The sequence below is a fragment of the Calonectris borealis genome, chromosome 26 (assembly GCF_964195595.1).
Source record: "Calonectris borealis chromosome 26, bCalBor7.hap1.2, whole genome shotgun sequence".
NCBI lineage: Eukaryota > Metazoa > Chordata > Aves > Procellariiformes > Procellariidae > Calonectris > Calonectris borealis.
In genome coordinates this window covers 8,247,084-8,268,517 of record NC_134337.1, presented here as the reverse complement: position 1 = coordinate 8,268,517, position 21,434 = coordinate 8,247,084, and the positions used below count along the sequence as shown (strand labels likewise).

The following is a 21,434-nucleotide window of genomic DNA, read 5'->3' as shown; positions in this document are numbered from 1 at the left end:
TTCTGTGGAATTACTTGTGGTTAACATAGAATAACAGAACAAGATTGGGCATGCTCCACAGCAAAAAGCAGCTGGAACCGCTGCTTGCCTTCATCTAGAGAAACTCTGTAAAGTGTACCAGGGTTGTGGGAGTGTGCACAGTGCAGGAGTCTCTCAGGGTCTCTGCAGATATTTTGTACCATTGTGCTGCGCTGGACAGCTGAGAGGAATGTTCAGTGAATTTTTACTTACGTTACGAAGAGACAAAACCACCCTGATTTCTTTCTTTCTGGAAGGGTCGTAGTACCAAATATTTCTGTGACTTCATTTTCCTCCCCACCTACTCTAAGGATGCAGCACTGTCCTCAGCCAGGCGATGCTCCTTGTCCTCCTGCAAAGAAACCTGACAAGCAGCCAAGCTCCTGTTGGTCTGAGCAGGGTGTCAGTAGGTGCAGGTAGAGCCATAAGTGACAGCTGACACTTGCTCCTGTTGCTCGGATCGCTCCCTGGATAGGAGCAGTTTGGAGGGTCTAAGAGAACGGGCTCGTAACCTGTGGACCTGCAGGTGATAGATATCCCCAGTGCTCTCTGGATCTTGCTGCCTGACTTGCTGCTACATGGGGGCTGCTCTGCAATCCTTATCCCCACCCACAGCATGAGATAACGTCTGAGGGACGATGGAAGCTCTGCTCAATCCATAATTGTTTTCTGACCCAGTCCTTTAACATCTGCTGAGAACTTGATGAAATATTTTCCCTTCACTAATGACCCACACCTCTGTGATCTTGTTTGAGCAGCAGCCCCTGCTGCAGTGCTTCACAACACATCCAGCTCCTATGCTCTTAGGCTGCTTGTGAAAAGCAAATTGACTGCAGTTAGACTTTGAAGTGACAGCTGCTAATGACTTGTCTAGCTCAAGAATATTTCAGGGCATGTTCCTATAGCTTATAGCTGCCTAGAGAACACAACCAGTAAATCAAGAAGAGAAGCTGCAAATGACAACCAAATGGCAGCGAGTAGGCCTGAAGATGTGACAATGAAGACATCAGCAGAGGACTGGCACGCTGGACATAATCCCAGCAGAGGCAATTAGTGAGCAGGCTTGCAGTGCTTCCCTCTTGCAGCCGTGTTCTCTGCAGACCCCAGCGCCCACTTAGCTGTGGGCCCTGTTAAATAGAGCTGCTTGCTGATACAAGAACTGAAGCAAATTTATTATTTGCTCTGTTACCATTCCCATGGCTGTGCCATGCTTGGGGAGGGGATAAGGAGCTGGCTGAGAACTACACGCTGCTGCACTGCAGCTCACCTCTCATCAAACACAGCATTTCACAATTTATAAGACATCCAGTTTCCTTTTCAAAATTCCTGTTGCAAAGCGCTCTGCTTGCTGCTGCACTCCTTGGTGCCTTGCAGGGTTTGTTCTGAGCTGTATTCCCAAAGGGATAGTTCCTTTGCTCTGCTGTGGTTCGTATTTTGGTTTTGGCTGTGGTGCTGCTGGATGCTGTGCTGCTGCGTTGGTTTAACATTCAGTTTCTGTTCCATCCAATCCCCGGTCCTTCCTCTGTAAAGCTTCAAAGCTGAATGGCATTGCTGAATAAACATGTCTATAGCTAAGATTTAACGGAAACCTCTTCCTTTTCCCCTGCTGTTGTCCTGTGCTCCCCTCTGCCCCGTCCAGGCGTCCAAGATTCACCACAGTTTCTCATGCCCAATTTCCAGCCCTCAGCTAATCAGACTTACATTGCTGATGCTTCTCAACTGAGAGAAAATGAGATCAGCAGTTGGTGGGTGTCTCACGTGGTCTTTTGTAGCCCCAGAGCTGCCTGTCTTCTCCTCCAGCAATAACTCTTGTAGTAATCCATCATTTGAATGTGTGATCTCTACAAAGCCCTACAGAAATAGAATGATATATTCTCACAAGCATTGTTGTAATAGAAAAATGTAGCAAAAATGGACAGAGAAGCCTGGAAATATCTCCTGATGTGGTATGAGCAATGGTCGGTATATTACACTGGAAAACCAGTCACGCAGCCACTACAAGCGAGGTCAAGGTACATCACCATCACCCCCTACCACTGGGCTCTGCCATCTCCTGTAACTGCTCTTCCAGGAGCATTTGCTGTGACAAGACGTTACATGCTCCAAGTCGGAGCTCAGAGTAGCTGGGAGCTGCTTTTTCAGCTGGAAGAAACCTAGTGGGGAACAAAGGAGCCAGAGCTCTTCCTGATGCTAAGATTTTCCACTGGCCACTGGAAAACTTAGCAGGAAGAACCTCTGGCAGGGAAGATGTCCGTTTGCTCTTGGCAGGATCGGGTCAGAGGCTTTGTCTGGGTCTGCGCATGACGACGGAGCTGTGGGACCAAACGTGCCATGGCGGCAGCGCTGCCAGAGCCCAACCTCGTCAGAAAGTCAGGTCAAAGAGCCCTCGCTGCTTTGGCGAGGAGGCTGTGCTGAGGGTGCTCCAGGGCCTGCAGAAATGCATCTGTCCTCTTGCGGGTGCCGAGGGGCTCCGGGAAGCGGACCGCTGGGTCAGTGGCACGGGTCCTGGTGGCTGGTGGCCGCTGCAGCTGAGCTCCTCCAGCATGAGCCTGGCCCCACGCTGGGCCTCAGCCTATAGCATTTAATTTTTTCAGCCCCCTCTCCCCCCCCCCTTGAACTTCCACTCATGGCATTCAAACTTTGTTTAAATCCAACAGGTAGCTGGAATGACTAATAGGTGCTGGAGTGCTGAGAGTGCCATCAAACATATTTTGTCTTCTCTGTGGGGAGTGGGTGAAAGGAAAGCTAAATTACATCTTCAAGGTATTAAATATGACTCTTCACATTAAACTCAGTTATCCGTGAATCTCTTTAAAGATAGTGTAAGCTACTTCACAGTAATAAAAGTCAATGTTGCCATAATTAGACCAGTATTGTCTTGCAGTTAATAGACTGTTGTAATCATGGCTTTGTCATATTATTAATTGTTTTCTGTTTGGACTTCACTAATTATCCCCTTTGATAACTCGGTTTGGTATTATGAAGTCATCAGGGACATAAAGCTGAAAGGTAATTCCACCATATTCTCTTAATTAGTCCCCACCCAAGATGAAACAAAATGGGAGCTGCTTTCCAAGTGCATGGGTACCGGGGCAAGGGGGGGGCTGGACTAACCAAGAAATGATCCCCCTTTCCTAAATTTGCTTTTAGCTTTACAGTTTTAAATTGCTCCACTGTCCCTTTGTCCTGCCCTGGGCCATCTCACCTTTTATTTGAAAGGCAGTAGAAAGTAGTGACCTTCTCAGAAGTTTTATAGTTTTGAGCCATTCTGTGAGCTTTGTTGTAAGACTCAATAGCAAGGTTTTTAGCTGTTACAAAACCAGTAAAAACGCAAACCAAGAAGTCAGGTCAAAAGAGAAACAAGATTGTTTGCTGGTAAAGTTGATAGGTTTCCGTTGTGCTCTTGGCATCCCCATTGCTCGCTGTTGGCTTCAGGTCTTTGCTGCAGTGAGATCATTCTGTCAAAGAGCATTTCGCTGCGTGAGTCCTCTGCCAAATATTTACGGTCATGAAGCTTGTTTGTATTTAAATGCTTGAATATGACCTGGTCTCTCAGCTTGCGTCCCTTGGCACTGACTTGGGGTGTCCCTGCATGTCCCCGTTGTTTTGCTGGTCCTGCCAGTGCTCCGGGAGCCCGGTGCTGCCCTGCTGCCCTTCACCACGGGAGAGGGACAGTCCTGGGCCACACAGCTCCTGAGCGTCACCCAGCCGGCTTCGTACCGCCCTCACCCTTGTTTCCTTCGTAGATACGTAACTGCTCCTGCTGTGAGAAAACGAAAGTGCAGTGTTGTTTTTGTAACAAGTCGGTCTAAGCTGTTTTTGCTGTCTCTGAAGACTTTGATTCATTATTTTCCCTTATGCCAGGCTGCAGGGGTGGGAGATCAGTGTCTCCGTTGACTCAATTTTGACGTTTAACGGTACCTCCTACCGCATAAGTGGTAATAAATGATCATTTATCATTAGCCTCTCATGTACGACTTGCTTTCTCCTGTTCACTAAAGGAAAGCAGAGCAAAGACTATGATCCGTGTGGGCCTTCCCGTGGATATGCTCGTGTCTATCCTAGCAGCAAGTGGCTTTCTGGTTTAGAAATCTCTGTTTCTCTCCATCAGCTGCTCTGATGGGGAAATCTGTGGCACAACTCATCAAAAGCTCATTCCTGGCTGAGAGGAGCCTTTCCCTGGTTCTCCTGGTGTGGAAATGCTTTTGGTGAAGGTCTCTGCTTTGCAGCGAAGGACCAGGACTGCTGGTGGTGGCTGTCGATGGTCACTTCTGGGGCATCGCTGTGAGATGTAATACTGCTTTGTGTCTGTAGGGATTGGGGCAAAGTCTCAGTTCTCCGAGGAGTTCATGTGCACACAGAAACATAGGGGGTCACAAATTCACAATTTCTCTTTTGCTTTACATACCATGCTAAACCTCTACCTCAAAAAGACCTTCATAAGTGAGGCAGACCATCTCTGAAGAAGCCGTCTCTGTTCCACTAGGTAAATAACAGCTCGGTGCCTTATCCTAAGCATATCAGCTCATGCAGGTAAATGTTTATGTCTGTGTCCATGTCTTTCCTGCTGCTTGTTCTTCCCTCCCTTCTCGTTAGTCATGCGAGAGCTTCGTCATTGCTACTCTGTACCAAAAGCAGTTTCCAGCTGAGGGTTCCTCTGGGAAGGGGCTCTCACTCCCAGGGGGAGCGAGACTGGAAAATAGCCATGTTAATTTGTATTTGCCACCTCCTCCTTTTAAGCTTTATCTTTTCAATTACAAATTGTACTACAATCCATTTTCCAACATGGCAATTTCTCCCGTGTCTCTCAAGGGATCTGGGCTAGGATGAGGTACGAGCACTGAGTTAGATAAGAACAGGGTGAGGAATGGCTGAAGCTGTTCTGCACTCGTACGGCCCTACTTACCTGATAACAAAGTGACAAATAACTCACTGTTATTTTTTTAGAGGAGAATAGAATAGAAACATAGTTCTTGTTGTATTTTTCCTCAGACGGGACATTTCTCAGAGCGATAACGTGCCTCTGTCCCTTGCCGAGGATGGCGATGCCACAAGCGGTAGAGGGGCTCCAGCGAGCCGGCTGCGGCGCGGGAAACCTTCGGTAAAGCAGAGACTGAACTATTCCTGTGCCGCTCTGCGTCAGACGGAGCCCTTCCTTGCTGCCAGACACAGATACATCCCTCTTTACCCTCCGCTCAGGAAGCCTGGTCTCCGAACCTTGCACAGGGTGGGATAATACAAACAAATGAGCTAATCTTTCCCCTGGGCAGAGGTGTCCATTTGGTCTGTGCTGTCTTGGGAGAAGTCTTTAGGGGAACAGGCCTTACCTCCATCCTTGCCAGGAATACCCAAGCAACCTCTGGCCCTGGGACATTTTCTGTGAGATAAGGAATTACCTTGTTTCTACAGTTTCTTGTAAGTTAAAGGACATTTAAAGCATAACATTTTGAATACTAGGGTTTTTTTTTAAAGTAACTGGTATTTTCAAATTCATAAGAGAAAGCTCATTAAATCAATTAAGGTCAACTCTGTCCAACTGATATTTAAGTTTAATAAGTCACAAAAAATTCTTGGGGAATTCAGTGTCATCTTCAGACAAACCAATATTCTTCCCAGGCAGATGCTTACAAAATGTCTGTAAAATCCTGATCCCTTCTACATGTGTTTTATGTGAGCTGTCAGAGGACAGAGTAGGAAGTCATGCATAAAAGTATCTGTGAATCCTGTTAAATACATTATGAATGCCAGTTCAGCAAGAAGTGACGTGAACTAAGATCTTTCTCAAGCTGGCAACAGGTTTGCAGAAGGGATAACTGATTATTGCTGATGTTTTCCATTAATGAGTCTGGTGTTCTATATAACATTATATATAAAAATTACATTTTTTCTCTCTCTATATATCTATCTCATTATATAACATTCATGCATGCTATATAACTTCTTGGAATGGGCAGAAGTATCTTAACAGAAACTTTTCTGTCATGTAACAACTCCCAGCAGTGATAGATTCTGCATTGTAGCTATTTCCTTTGTAACAACATAGACATATTTGCAAAAAGTCCAGGTTCTTAAGTTTTCTTATGAAACTGTTTGACACAGAGTTTCCTGGGCACAATTCCAAGACTTAACTCAAGGTATAGAAAAGTGGTACCTCTACGCTCTCTGCTTTGGTGAGAATACATTTAGCCAAATCTCTAAGGAAGCTCCACTGCTGACTTGTACAATCCTATTTATTATTGAATAAGACGGGACCTATTTATTCGCCCCAGCAGTGATCTGTATTTCCACCTTGGAGCTACAGCAGAAAATAAATGGTGCAGTCTGATGTGTACAGGAGGCTGGTGAGAAAGAGGAAAAGTTGCAAAAACTTCTGGATGGCATTTATTCTTTCCACCTGCTCCTGCTGGCAGCTTCCAACCTTCCTTTCGACTCAAAGAACCTGTGTGCAGTCAGTAACCTTTGCCTCAAGCTCTTAGTGAATCTACTAAGCTAGGTAATTTTGTGGAAAAACAGTGCATTTCCTCTGGGATATCAGAAACAACAGACGGTTTCCCAAGTATTCAGTAGAAGTGCCTTGTTCCGGTGTAGATGTCACATTTTGTGACTGATGCTTCCCTGAGATTTCACTTAGAAGAACTGATGCGAAAATCCTAAATATATAGTAGCTGTTGTATTCCCAGATAGCATGTTAGCAAAGTTTGATGATATAAATGGGTTCCTGAATACTTTGCTGCTATGGTTCACCAATGGTGGTTGGGGGGGGGCGTTATTTAGTTTTTTAAAATAATTTTTAAATTCAGCTATTTTTTCAAGTTAAAAATTTAGTCTTTCCTCATATTTTATAGATTTTCTCAGCCTTAAATATTAAATATCTTATTACAGCTGTACAAAACTAAACTATATGACCAAAGGAACCAGGTCTTCTTATGGCTTCTATTTAAGGTAAAGCATATGTCAGGGATCACGTTTATAGTAGCTATGATGAAGCACAGATATGAGTGTCCCAGTTTATCGTCTAAGAGCTAAGCTGCCCAGGAAGAATGGATTTTGTGGGAGATATTGTTTTAAATGCAGTTTTTGAGTGAGTCTAGCATTTCTTAGAGCTCCTGGAGGTGAGAAGCTGTTTGCCTTAAGTACATTTAGACATGATCTAAAGAGGTGCTGTCAGCTCACATGGACAAAACTGAAATATTCATATCTGCAGCCGTGAACTTTGACAAAGGGCCGCTCCGTGCCGCTCTGCTGAGAGAGGCTGTTCAGACCCCGCGCAGCTGGGGCAGACCCGCGTCCCTTCCTGGGGGTGCTGCCGCGGACGGCCGTGTCCCGCCGTGCTGCAAGCTGTCGGCTGCTGGGACAGGGCCACCGTCCCACACCTCCCAGCTGGCACGGGCTCTGCTCTGGGGGAGCAGGGTGCTCAGCTCGGGTTTGGGAACCGGCCCCGTGCCGCAGGAGGAGACGAGCAGCCGTGTCCTGCTGATCCCCCTCCACGCATGATGTGCTCGCTTTCCAGCAGCTACACCTGGTCCTGCCTCCCCTCAGTTAATTTTACAAGTGGCTTGTTTTACTCACTAAGAGTCATTTCAGCTGTGACTGCTTAGGCAATTCAGAAATAGACACTCTCAGGTAGTGAATTAAGTAGCTGCTCTGTTTCATGTGGTAACGCAAAACGTTTATGGTCCAAGCGTACACATAAACAGAGGCGAGTAACAGGTAATGGTTATTCTGTATAAACGTCTGGAGTGTTTGATTTTTTTTTGCCTGTCTTTTTGTCCTGACTTGCACTTAGGTAATTTAAGGTACTCCTTAGCTTTACCAGTCACTACAAATAACACAGCAGGCAATCAAGGAATTGTCCTTGAACTCATAGCAATCTGCGACTGAATCGTTTGTAGTCCTGACACTGCAGACTCAACTCCAGTGCAAAACCTGTCTTCATCTTCAGGGACTGGTATTCCTTGTGATTCTGAACTCTTGGAATTTTGGTTTGGGTGGGAATCTGGGAATTAATACACTGCAAGAAAGGAACTAAAAATAGCCAATATTTTCTCTTTTTGAAGTGCTGTGAATCATTTCACAGCCTAGATCATGTATATGTATATATATCTCTATATGTATCTTCCTTTTTTCCTGATTCTTCAGCCATAGGTATGGAAGCTCTTTCCTCTCCAGGAAAAGACTGAAATGCTGAAATACATAGCATCTGAGGTAAAGTGACTCAGAGAATCAGAGAACATACACATCTTCTGTGCTATTCAGAATAAAGAAGAATGTGTAGTACTTTCTGTACAGCCTCCTTCTATGTTTGGTTTCACTGCATCAGCAGCTTGTGGGTTTTTTTTTTTGTATTGGTATTTACCTTTTATTCCCTATGGGTACATCTGGACAAGATGTGGGAGTTCATAGTACAACAACAATCTGGATCATGGTAGATAGATTTTTTTAATATAGTGTCTGAACACCTGTGGTATGAAGCAAAAAGGCAGTTTCTGCTGGTATAGGACTAGAGCTTGTTTCTATCATGCAATTCTGCAATTCTTCTCGATTTCAGATGCAGCAGTTTGCCAAAGCCACAAAACAAACCAAGAGTGATATTTTATAGCCAGACTAAGCATCATGGTATAAAACTTCATAGCTCTGGCCATCTGGAGACACCCATTTCACCCCAGATGTGTCTGGGGCAGGAAGCAGTCTCAAATCTGTCAGGAGATGCTCACTTGGGTTTGACTCTTCCTTGCAGAACCAGCCAAGAGCTCTCCATTAGTCGTGATATAAGTCAGTTTGGACCATTTCTTCCCTTTACTTATGGCTTTCTCACCATCTTTCTTTTCTTTTCTCCTTTCCCGTTCCTCCCCTCTCCCTGTCTCTGTTGCCTTCTCTCCCCCCGTAGAGCTCTCCGTCAGCCTCCTTGCAGTGATAGTTATTGTGTGTGGACTGGCCCTGGTGGCAGTTTTTCTGTTTCTGTTTTGGAAGCTGTGCTGGGTTCCCTGGAGGAACAAGGCCATTTCTTCTAATCTGGCCGTCTTGCAGAGTGAGGCAGGCTGCAATAAGGAGAACATGGCAGACAAGCTCAAGGACACGGGTGCCATAAGCTTCCTGGAGGCAGCAGTGAAGATCAGCCACACATCGCCAGACATCCCCGCAGAGGTCCAGATGTCTATGAAAGACCACATCATGCGGCGCACGCGGATCCAGAGGCAAACGACGGAGCCTGCGTCTTCCAGCAGGTGAGCGGGATGCAGTGCTCCGCAGGGATGCTGCGCCTCGGGGCAGCTGGCAGGGCGGGAGAAGTGTTTAGTGGAGCCTGAGGTTCGGATACCTTCAGAGAGGCTAAAGAAAGCACTCCCACCGACATGCTGGATTACTTTCCAGCATAAAGGATGGTCATTAATCAATTAATGTGTTCAGACTGGCTTACTGTGGGCCCTTTTAAAAAAATCAAGAATTCAAGCCCTGTTACTGTGACTTGACCTCATTGTGTCAAGCCGTCAGTATGCTTTGGCCACTTTAATTTTGTTTCAACATGAGAGGCAGGCTGAAGTATCCATGATGGTATGCTGTCAGACAGAATTAGATCTTTTTGCTCTCTCTTGTTGTTGTGGCTCCTAGCAGAAACAACTAGATAAGCAGAATTGACGTATCGCTCACTGCACAAGCTTAGAACCAGCTGCGCTCAGTGCTTGTGCTCAGTGCATGTCTCTGTCTCAGCCAGGGACAGAGATGTCAACATCATACTCAATAAATCAGGATAAGGCTGTATGAACCTTGGGACACCTTCTTGGCAAGAATACTGAGAAATATGGTACCTCTTCCTTGACGCAGAAGGCCATGAAACTGGGACAGGAAAGGGTGATCGCAGGGTCCTGGCTGTGCCCCAGCACTTCTGCTTGCTTTGTTGGCCCTGCTCATGATGTGTGCAAGAGTGCAACTGCAAAAGCAGATATAGCTCAGAAAATTGGCTGCAATATTGCAGAATTAATAAGGCACTGATCACAGCCTTCTGTTTGAAGAAGCTGGAGTTAAAATCAACACGGTGCCACCTGCAATTGTGCCACATACTCTTTTATTTAACTGCACCGCTCTTTGGACAGCTGATTACCTCTCTGTCATGCACACGCTCATTCTGCTCTTATTACACTTTTCCAATGGAGGAGAAAACAAAAGTTTAACCTGTCTGAATTAGGACAAACAAAGTGGGACTTGGTTGTATGTGGGAAAGTTTCAAACCCACTTTCTCAAGCAAAAGAGCCCAGCATGAACCACAGGCAGGCAGCCAGACCCAGGGACACTGGGGAACAACCTCAGCAGTCTGGGATCTCTGACTCACAGCCCAGCCTAGCCAAGGCCAAAACGCCTTTAAGGAACCTGCCAAAGAGATGTGAGGTCTCCAAGCACCACGTATCACCGAAAGCTAATGCTCTGGCTGTATGAGTTCGTAGTGTGGTTAAATAACTCCATACACTGCTCTTGTAAACACCAGATAATCTGAAATAACGCTGTGAGTCCACAGCAAGCTTCTGTGCTTTGCTTAGATAAAGCTTTGCTTACAACAGTTTTCCTTGTGCTGGAGGGGAGCTCAAGGCAAGAGACAGCTTCCAGATGAGGCTGTGCATTCCTCTCTGTCAAGAATTAGCTATCAGTTTCTAATGAGAGTCTGTTGGAGAAGTTTGGAAGCAGCAATACCCAGGATAAAACCTAACTTTCTGAGCTGGTCGTGGTTCTCTCACTTTAGAAGTTTTTTTTGCCTGAGGGAAACTTAGTGCCAGTATCTTGGAAGTGTAAGGACTGAGGGTGGAAAAGAGTCTTCACACTGGGTTGTCTGTGGCTTGGTTAAGGAGTTGTTGGGTCTCGTATATATAGCTGTGGGCTGTCAATTGTGTAACAGGTGAAAAAATGCAGCTTGCTGCAAATACTCTGAAAGTTAGGAAATTTGCTGGATCAGTTCCTTTGACCACAGGAGGTGTTCCCTTCAGTGTTCATTTCCATAACGAAAGTGGTTTCTGTACAGAGATGAGGAGCACCTATTGCACTTGTTCTTGTGCTCTCCCTGCTTTCCTAGCATTAGTAGTCCAGCGGAGAAAAAGGAGAGAAATGTCCTTGGAAAACCGTATAGCTGTTGTGTCTTCCTCCTGCAGGCACATCTCCTTCAAAAGGCATCTTCCTCGGCAAATGCATGTATCCAGCATGGATTACGGCATGGACCCACCGGCTGTGGCTGAGCAGCCAACCAGCATCGGTCGCATTAAGCCCGAACTCTATAAGCAAAAATCTGTTGACTCTGAGGACTCCAAAAAAGAGGCAGCAAAAACCTGTGGGAAAATTAACTTCACTCTCAAGTACGACTATGAGAATGAGACGCTGACTGTCCGAATTCTCAGGGCTTTTGACTTGCCAGCCAAAGACTTCTGCGGCAGCTCAGATCCCTATGTGAAGATCTACCTCCTGCCCGACAGAAAGCGCAAGTTCCAGACACGAGTCCACAGGAAGACTCTGAATCCCGCCTTCGATGAGTCCTTCCACTTCCCTGTGCCCCATGAGGAGCTGGCGACCAGGAAGCTCCATCTGAGTGTCTTTGACTTTGACAGGTTCTCCAGACACGACATGATAGGAGAAGTTATCTTGGAGAACCTGTTTGAGGCCTCAGACCTTTCCCGGGAGACTTCCATCTGGAAGGACATTCAGTACGCGACAACAGTGAGTATCTGCTTTGGAGGGTTGTCCCTGCCCTGGGAGCATTTGCAGCGTGGTGCCGTGGTGTGGCGCGTGGTACCTGCATGTGCGGAGGACAGGTACCGAGTGTGTGGTGAGCGGCAGGGGTTCAGTGTGTTCCCTGTCTGGCATCCCTTCGACACGTGAAGGGTCTCAGGTTCTGGTTGTCTGCCACGTGCACATGATAACAGTAAGAATTAACTCTGGAGAGCCACTACCAACCCATCGGAGGTATTGGGCTTCACTGTACTGAGAGTGGTCTGATGTGTTGCTGGCAACTCTTCCAGAGCTTGATGTGGGTCTTTTAGTAGTTCTGTTGAATTCCCTCTGAAAGTGAAACCAAGCAGCAGAGAAGGAAACGTCCCAGCCACTTTCAGCAGGGAGCTGGCAGGAGAAGCCACCTTCTCACATTGATCGCTGAGTGCAGAAGCAATGACATTAACCTCTACATAATAGCTGTTTGCTCCTCCGCTGTCCTCCCAGGACGACCTGGCTGGTTCTGAGGGCAAACAAATGATTGAACTGCTTTGCAGTTGGACACCAAGTCAGTCGTCGTCTTTGTCATTTCATGTTATTTCTGAAACTGGAATACGAGATGTCCTCACCCCTGTGGCTGAAAGCACAGGCCCTGTCAAATCTTTCCTAGTGACTGGCATCACCCCCTGACTTGCAAAAATCTGTCTTGCAACTTCCTTCGTAGCTCATCTTATACTTTTGCTCTCCCGCTTTCTGTATTGAGGAATGAACTTTCAAATACGAATATTTATTGCATTGTAGTCAGCAGTATCAAAAGACATTTGCTTTGCAACTTTCTGCAGCTTTTTTCTCAGTACCATGTTCCTCACCAGTTGTACCCCTTGGTCTCTACTATTAGTGCTTGTTCTTTCATTGTAGTGTGTTCATAACTTTTAAGAGAGCTGTGAGGTCTGACACGCGTTCGTAGGACTGTATCCTGTGCTGTGGTGCCGCAGCTGGGACTTGGTGTGGGAGCTCAGTGTCTGGGCAGGGATTATGGTGTGAGCAGTGTGTTGGCCCTGGTAGGTAGCTCTTGGGCTAGCAGCTGCCCTTGCAGGGCGCAGAGAGCGGCCGTCATGCTTCTGTGGCAGTACAGCTTTTGCCATGCCTGTCTAAGGACACCGATATATGTGACGCCTGCCAGGTACCCCAGGGCATTGCTGGGAACGTGTTATGAGCTGCATGCCCTTTGAGCATCTTGCCTACAAGCAAGGTGGGAGGGAGACACAGGATCAACCACCAACCATGGTATTAGTTAGCAGGGTGTTTACAGTTCTTGGCTTTCAATCCACAAATAGCCATGTCTGTTATGATTAATGGATGATAATGAAAGGAAAAATGCTGGCAAAGAGGCAAGCAGGCATCAGGCACATCTGTTCTCCTGGCAAAGGGTTGCTAGGAAAGGAACAAGGTGCATCACACGTGCGGATGCCTCTTGGAGGCATCTACCTGTTGCATCTGCTCTGCCTCTGAAGACTCAGCTTGTTGTCAGCTCTGCCAGGCTGGCTGTGATGTGCCGTGGTGTTGAATCCTGGGGTGCAGTCATTTGTGTGGAGGCAGGGAGTTTCCCTTTCCTTGCTATATGATCAGCACATAAAGAGCGTGGTAAGCCTGAAGAGTTTGGAGGGAAAAGACCTGTGGGCAGGAGTGAAACTGGGAAGGGATAACACTTGGTCTTACTAGAGGAAAACCACATAAAACATGTAGCTGCAGGAGAAGGTTATGGAGTTTTTAACCTGTGTATGTTCTCTGTTTTACTGGGATGGTTCTGCGAGAAATAGTTTTCCTAGCTGATTACGTAATTTAATGGGAAAAAACCCCACAAAAACAGGTGGAGAGACACCAACAGAAGTGTTGTTGAGGGAGAAGCCTCCAAAGAAGGTGTGAGAGGCGCAGAGCCAACATCATGCCCAAGACACATTGCGTAGCAGACTTGCAGAGCTCCCACAGAAACATCGAGTGCCGCATTTGGCTCCGTCTCCTCACTCTCTCTGTGCCATTCTTTGGGAATGGGCCAATATTGGTACATCTCAGACAGTTGTAACGCACCCAGGGACATTTCTGTTTAATCAAAAATGAGAAGGGTAAATACAGTTTTCATAATACCCAAGGAAAGCTCTGGGTGACTAATAATACATTATATCAATCCTGTGGGTAAGAAGATAGGAACGCACTTAAGCAATGATATAAGCTATTCAAATAGCTAGCACTCAACTAGTTAATTAATGATTGTACAGCTTGTGAATCAGTGAAACATTTTTGGTTTCAAGTCTGCAAAGATTATTGATTCAGAGTTTCCATTATTTCCTAAGAGGTACTGATAAGAATTTTGGAAATGTCCCAATGTCTATAATCTGCAGGAAAATAATGTACCCACAGGACACGTTTTACTCTCCTGTATTTATGGTTGCAAAGAAAAATCTCTTGACCTAATAAATGAGGTCAAAGAACAATTTATGCTAGTTTTATATCCTGAACAGGTCCTCTCAGTGCAAGGAGAGAAATAGAAGATGAGATGATGCCCACAGGGTGCTCTCACGATCTCATATAGGGCTTCTCTCTTCTGACATCTGTGTCCCGGGCTTCCTGCTCTCAACCCTCCCAAACCAACACAGACCAAAGAACGGATGAAAGAATAGACTCAGCCCAGTGTGTCATCTGAATGCCAATTGCTGTTGCACTGCGCAGCGGATATAGCATCCAGTGCAGCCGGCACACAATGGGATTCAGGTCCTCATTTCTTTGGGAATAGAACAACCATTTCTAATCATAATTTCAGAATATTTATTTTAAATTCTTTTCTATTGTCAGTAAAGTCTATAGCTAAGACTGGTAGATGCAGTGTCTGATCGGAGCTGGAGACCCTTAAGTGAAAAGGTACAATCCCAGTCCTCAAGCTTAGTTCTGATGCAGTGGCAGTGTTTGCAGCAGGTTCCAGACACTCACTACGAAGTGTCTCCTCAATACAGAGTTATTTATTCAGGCCCTTTGTTACATAAAGAAAATAATCTTAAAAGAGGAAGAATACCTCTAAAGGTAACAAGAAGTGCCATGTTTTAAAAAGCAAATTGTAATTTTGGGCACACAATTTTTGCATGGTCATTTTAAGACACTGTAAATGAACGAGGCTCCGTAAATTACTGATCTCCCTGTCCTCTGAAAATTGGCCGCATTGGAGTCAGGCAGCAGGAACCGTGGCTCAGCTCAGCTCTCGGGGTACAGGTGACACCAGAGGTAAAACTGCCAAACGTTTCGGAGCGCTCAGTGGTGGTGTTCATTGCTGCTTTACCTCCAAGACAGCAGCCCGACTCAGGGGCACCCGCTATGTTCAAGGTGCCGTAGCTGAAATGCAGTCAAGAGTTAGAAGCTGCAGGGGCTCTAAAAGCTCTTTTGCGTGTGATGAAAATGATTCTGGTACCTTAATAAGGTACCTTTGGTAATATTTTGTGAGGCAAGAAATTTAGCTCCCGGAAGACACATTAAGAAGTACTAAAGGTAGAGGAATAATAACTCGGTAAATGTTTTCACGTATTTCATTACTGGTCACTGACAATGAGGCTGTGACTCGAGATCATTTTGTGGCATTGGAAGGAAAGCTGTTTAGGATGCCTTTGGTTCATTAAGGTGAGCAAGAGATCAGAGTGGGAACTCTGAGCGGGTGAGAGTATTAAACTCTTATTTACCAGCAAATAGCACCTTCTGAGTCAACGTTTTTTTAGATACTTACAAGTCTAGTCATATATTGCTTTGTCCAGAAAATATTTGGCTGCCACTGTTTCTTTTGGACACTCTATGCTTAAGAAGATTTTCAATTTATTTGTTAGTCAAGTGAAGTCTTGTCAAGGATCAAGACTTTTATATAATGTTCATTAGTATCCTGCACGTCTAAGTGGAATAAATATCTAATCTTTGCCTTACCAGAGAACGAGAAGGAAATCATTTGGCAAAAATCTCATCCATCAACAAGATCTATTCTCCTAACACTTAGCAAAGCTTTAAGTGCCTAATGCATTTACTTGTCTTTTTAGTTCCTTCAGTCCACTACTAACAGCTACAATTTCTTTTCAGCAGATCATTATATCACATTGAAATGAATCAAACACTGTTTCCAAAAATAAATGGGTTGTTTGCTCTACAGATGTGGGATCTGTATGTACAAAATAAGATATATTTTTTTAAAATCCATTTTTGGAATGTATTTGGAAATCTTTCTGCTGAGTTCAGATTATAATACTTTCAGTTTGTTGTTTTGTTTTTTTTTTCCTGAATTCCCATGAGCAAGGCAATGATGGAATTGCTTTAGGAGGTGTAGTAGATAAGGCTGCATGTACAAGAGGTGCTAAGAGCTATGTGTAAAAGTTGTTTTATGGGGCACTAAAAGAGTAAATTGTGTTTGTGATCCAGAAACTACCAAACGTTTCTGAGTGCCATCTGCTGGTTAATTCACTATTTATGTACGTACATATACATGCCTCATACCGCGTTTGTTAGCTCTTTGAAGGCACCTCAAAGGGGTTGGCAGTCCAAATGATAGTAAGCATGTCACAACATAAAAGCTCAATTGCTAGTCAGTGGAGCTCTTCATGGTTCTCTTGTGTATGAAAGCTATGACCCCCTGGTCTATAACTACCTAGTAATTCATGCTCAACTTCAGAGAAAATCACTGTGTTACTCACAGCCATCTGCATTCTCTGCCGCAATGTCCGTAAACCTCTAGTACTGAACTGATGGGAGCAGGTGTACTACAAAGTCACTTGTTGCATTTGTTGCAATGTACAACCACAGAATTATGGCACCGCTGCATATTAAGGTCTCACCTTTCTGTGATCTCGCTCTGTGTTTGGTATTTCTCCATTTGAGGAAATAGATGTTAGTGTCACATACTTGGCACTAGAAGATATATATTGTACATTCAAGCAAAACTTGATACTAATATAATTTCCTTAATGGCCTTCATTTGGTGTTAGATATCACTTCACTTCTGAGTAAGCGATGGAGCAGAAAAAGAGGAGTGCATTAGCGGTAATGTTGCAACAGGAAGCACATACTGAGGCAGTGGAAGAGTATCCTTAACTATGAGTTGAAGCTGTAACATTTGGACACACATTTTTTTCCTGTTCCCTATATTTATTTTTAGCCAAATAATGTTGGGATACATGGGAAAATAAATTCCGCAGCACTGCCATATAGTAAAGTCTCATTCACTTGAAAATGACAGACTAGAGAAAAGACTCAGTGTGAGTGCTGCATGAATCCTGCACGAAGCATTGGGGTGGAGGGTGGAGGCAGCCTAGCTGGTTCTTGCATGTTTCCAATATAATGTGTTCTCTGTTTTATTAAAGGAAAGCGTGGACCTGGGAGAGATCATGTTTTCCCTTTGTTATTTGCCAACTGCAGGTCGCCTCACCTTAACAGTCATTAAATGCAGGAATCTCAAAGCTATGGATATCACTGGTTACTCAGGTAGGTGCTCAATGGCTGAAAAGGACCCCATTGCATCCACACTTCCTCCTCCCTCAATGGATAGTGGGCATATGTCTCTTCATGCCAAGGCTGTATTGTCACTGAAACACCTGACAAAGCTTTGTCCATGTTTTAAGTATGCACAAAATTTTAAAAGTAGAATTATCTTTTAAACCTATTCCCAAGGGCATGAATCCAGGGAGGGTGATTGTGTATTGTATATCCAAATATAGTGCTCAAGGAGACTGCCAGCGGTTTCCCATCCCCATGGACGGGTTTGCAGAGTCAAAGCTCTGATGCATCTCTTGGGCTGGATGCTTCAGATCTGTTGCTGGTACTGACTCTAGCAGTTTTATGTGAGTAGGGAGTTTTCCATCAGATAACCCCCTACAGCCAGAATCAATCATTTCACCCCAAGATTAGGAAAGGATCATGGGCCACCTGGGTAAATCCCAGGTGCGTGTGCATTCCTCTGTACAGTGGCCAGTGCTCAAACATTAGGATCAACATCCCCTGAAGACTATATGCATTCACAGTTCCAAAGAGTTGGCTTGCAAATTCAGCATAAATTCTGGATTTCAACATAAAAAGCAGTTTCTTTTCCAGAGCTCAACATCACAGTATTTGAATTTCATTGATGACATGTATAAAAGGCAGTAACAATATGGTAAAAGATCTTTGCAGAAAACACTTGTACTCAGTTGGAGCTTGATATCGTATGAAATGTCTGAGAATTGAGACTTCAGATGAAGCCAGCTCAGCGTTTCTGTAATAATACATTGCACGTTTACTGTTAATTGAAAATGCCTGAGCAGCCATTACAGCAAACAGGAGCTGTTTGTAAATTGAGGGCGTTCTGCCACGATCAGCCAGTGGAAAGCATGTGAAGCAGAGCTGCCCCAATACCTTTTCTTCCTGCTGCTCTCTGACATTGGGAAAATGGGTTTTAAAATTCCCCTGCTCACTGTAACTCTGCTACATAATGTTAGCAATTGGATAGTTTTGGTAGCAGTGCAGGAAAGGATCCCTGTAAAATAACCCCCTCTGCCTGTTTGGATTGTCAAAATGCTGCATTACATTTTGCTCTCTTAGGCAAATTTTGAACAAGTTATGGTTTTGCTTGAGAGAAAGCGCTGGGTTTGCTGTCTGTGGTCATGCAATTAACACAAGCTAGAATGCCTGAGTGCCCAGTGCCCATTATCATCTTCTGATGAATATGGGCTCTTGGTCTGAGATGGGGCCTTCTTACACTTGCAAACCCTTATCACAGAAAAACTGCTGGAAACGGCTGATTTTTCCTTCCAAGAAGACCGCAGTGCTAGTTCTCCAGTCCCTAAACCTCATGTCAGCACTCACACCAGTGCGAGAAAGGGTGGGTTCGACGGGTACACAGACATCCCTTTTTCTAAAAGTACATTCGAGGAGTGCCTTTGGCTCATGGTAATTTACAGTCCATGCTTTGATAATGCTGTTTCTATACTGTGACGGTAACAAAATAAACCTCCATAAACAGAACACCTTTTCCTATCTCTTCCTCTCCAGATCCATATGTCAAGGTGTCTTTGCTCTGTGATGGGCGAAGACTGAAAAAGAAGAAAACCACCATAAAGAAAAACACACTTAATCCCACTTACAATGAAGCAATAATCTTTGACATTCCCCCAGAGAACATGGATCAAGTCAGTCTGCTTATCTCCATCATGGATTACGATCGGTAGGTGGCAGGCTCTGGAGAGCTGGAAGGGAAAACATCCTGTTGGGTGCAGGTTTTCCTGTTCAATAGCCATTTTCCTTAGTATCACGGCCTTGATTGCACAGCTCTGTGGCATCAGTCTGTCTCTAGGGATTTATTGTTAAAGTGTCATTGTCATTTATGGTTATGGAAAATTACCTGCTAGAATAGTAAGTATGGTAAAGCTGGTCCTTTGCTTTATGGCATTTTCTTGAGCAAGTACGGTGTTCCCCTTTGCTATTTCCTTATCCTGCAAACTGTCATCCTGTTTTAGAAAGCAAATGGTCTCACTCTAAGCAGCAATTGGTGTATGAATTATCCATTACTGAACTTGTACTTATTCTTGTTATACACCACTACATCACACATCCTTCCAGATTCTGTATCTGGACTGATCTACTGCAAATCATTTTAAAGTTATAATTGTATCTGGCGGTGGCAGTGCATCACAGTGCTGGGGGCTGCATGCACTGACAGTAGCAGACAAGATCTGACTGTTGTCATGCAGATACGACAGCCCATGTTCACTAGCACTGTGCCTCATGGCACTTTGATAACACGGGGTCAGAAGTCTCGGATAGACAGTGTACGGTCAGTCTGCGCGAGAGATAATGGTGTTGCTTTTCTGTTGTTCTTCAGAGTGGGTCACAACGAGATTATTGGGGTTTGCCGTGTGGGGGTCAATGCTGAAGGACTGGGCAGAGACCACTGGAATGAGATGCTGGCATACCCACGCAAGCCCATCGCGCACTGGCATCCATTAGTGGAGGTAAAGAAGTCTTTCAAAGAGGTGTGTGGAGTTATTCTTTCCTTTTAATGCATGCGCTGTGCATGACTGAGCTGGTTCAAGGCTTTCAGAGAGCTTCTACTCTCACTTGGGAATTTCTGACAAGAGCTGAGGGAATTTTCTCACCAGAAATGAACTCTAGAAAAGAAGCATCTCTATATTGTCTCAAAATAGCTCCTTGAGCTTGCAAGCAACAATGAAAGGGACTATATTTACAGATGTGACTGTTACCGTATTGGTTTTTCTTTTTTTTTTTTTTTTTTAAAATTAAAGATTGAGACCAGTAAGGAAAGAGAATGCTGTTCTGACTGCAGAACAAATTGTCCAGGGATATCGCCTATTTCAAGTTTCAATTTTTTTATCCTAAAAGTTTTTGCTGTTGACTCATCTCCAAGCCTTTGAGGGAGAATAAATAGAACAAATGTAATTGCTCTAAGCATCTCTAGAGAAAGAGATTCACTTGATGAAGCCCCAGATGATAAAATAGGGTGAAATGTTTGGGTACCATTTTGACCATCTCTGGCATTTTCTTCCGGCTTGCACTCCATTTTCTCATGCTCCTATAGAGCTCTTTGGGTTTTGCCTGATTTAGGTCATAAATTCTGGAGGAGAAAGATGTGGAAAATGGCACACATGCTGTTGACACTTTCAGTATGAAAAGAAAGCCAGCATTTGTGGCCAGTGATAGTATAATAAAGGCAATAAAACCTCCCGCTGCATCTGGGGCTAAGGAGGCATTTTCCCTCAAAGCCACAGACTAAGTACATAACAAAAAGCATCTTATTTTCCCTTTGAAGCTCAGAGACTGAGCTCTACAGTATCTGCTCTGAGGCAGATACTAGGCTTGGTGATCCTCCACAGTAGTCTGAATTAGTATGCATCAAACCCTATGTTTCTTTGAAATCTGCTCTTTCCTCTAACAAGAGTGCAGTTTGTGCTCAGCGCTCCCTACCCCAGCTGATATTCATCAGGCTGGTTTCTGAAATTCAGATGTGCCCATCCCAGAGGCAGGTCTGCTTCATCCGCGGGTTTCTTTCTTTCTCCGAGCATTTGTAAGCAGCAGCCGCACGAGGTGAGGCCGGCCAGCCGCCCGAGCAGAGCTCTGCAGCAGTTTTCATTACTGCTGCGTCCCGTGGTGGGCATTTCTCTATCACAGATGAAACACGGCTGTAGGGCCCTGTCCAGAGCCAGTGTTATCAGAGGAATATCCTCGCTTCCTAGACCCAGGCCAAGTTACACCCAGTGGGAAAACCCGGCAATTAATATTTTAATTTAAGACACAGTGGAGATATATGTATCAGATAATGGAAATCTGGAAATTCACACTCACTTGGATTAGGCGTTTCATGATCTCATATTGCACCACTGTAAATCGGGTGTAACCACCCAGGGTCAGCTGTGCAGAACTGGTGTAAGTCAAAACAGAATTAAACCGATGTGCAATCCGTGTATAACGGTAACGTTGCCTTTGGGTGGTGAGCAGTACCGGGCTTTCATTAGCCTTTCCATGCTAGAACACTGGCATCGTACACATGAGCCATAGCTGTTTGGGCAGGCAACACATGCCACCTCACACTGCCACGAGAGCTGGGGATCAGCAACCGCTGAGCTTCAGCATAAATGCTTAGCGATCTATCATTTGATCGGTTGCCTCAATGTGTGTGTCATCCATAGCACCTCACAGCATGATACCAGCTGCCACGTCTGACCCAG

General features: G+C 44.9%; 1 protein-coding gene across 1 annotated transcript in view; it reads left to right on the top strand.

Annotated features, from left to right (window-relative positions):
- The window catches only part of SYT6 (synaptotagmin 6), a 38,202-nt gene that overhangs the window by 12,411 nt on the left and 4,357 nt on the right, over positions 1-21,434 (top strand). Inside the window, exons 2-6 of the mRNA XM_075174500.1 lie at positions 8,906-9,242; positions 11,151-11,709; positions 17,082-17,202; positions 18,745-18,916; positions 19,574-19,724. Coding sequence (XP_075030601.1) covers positions 8,906-9,242; positions 11,151-11,709; positions 17,082-17,202; positions 18,745-18,916; positions 19,574-19,724 — 1,340 coding nt within the window. The remainder of the gene's footprint in view (positions 1-8,905; positions 9,243-11,150; positions 11,710-17,081; positions 17,203-18,744; positions 18,917-19,573; positions 19,725-21,434) is intronic.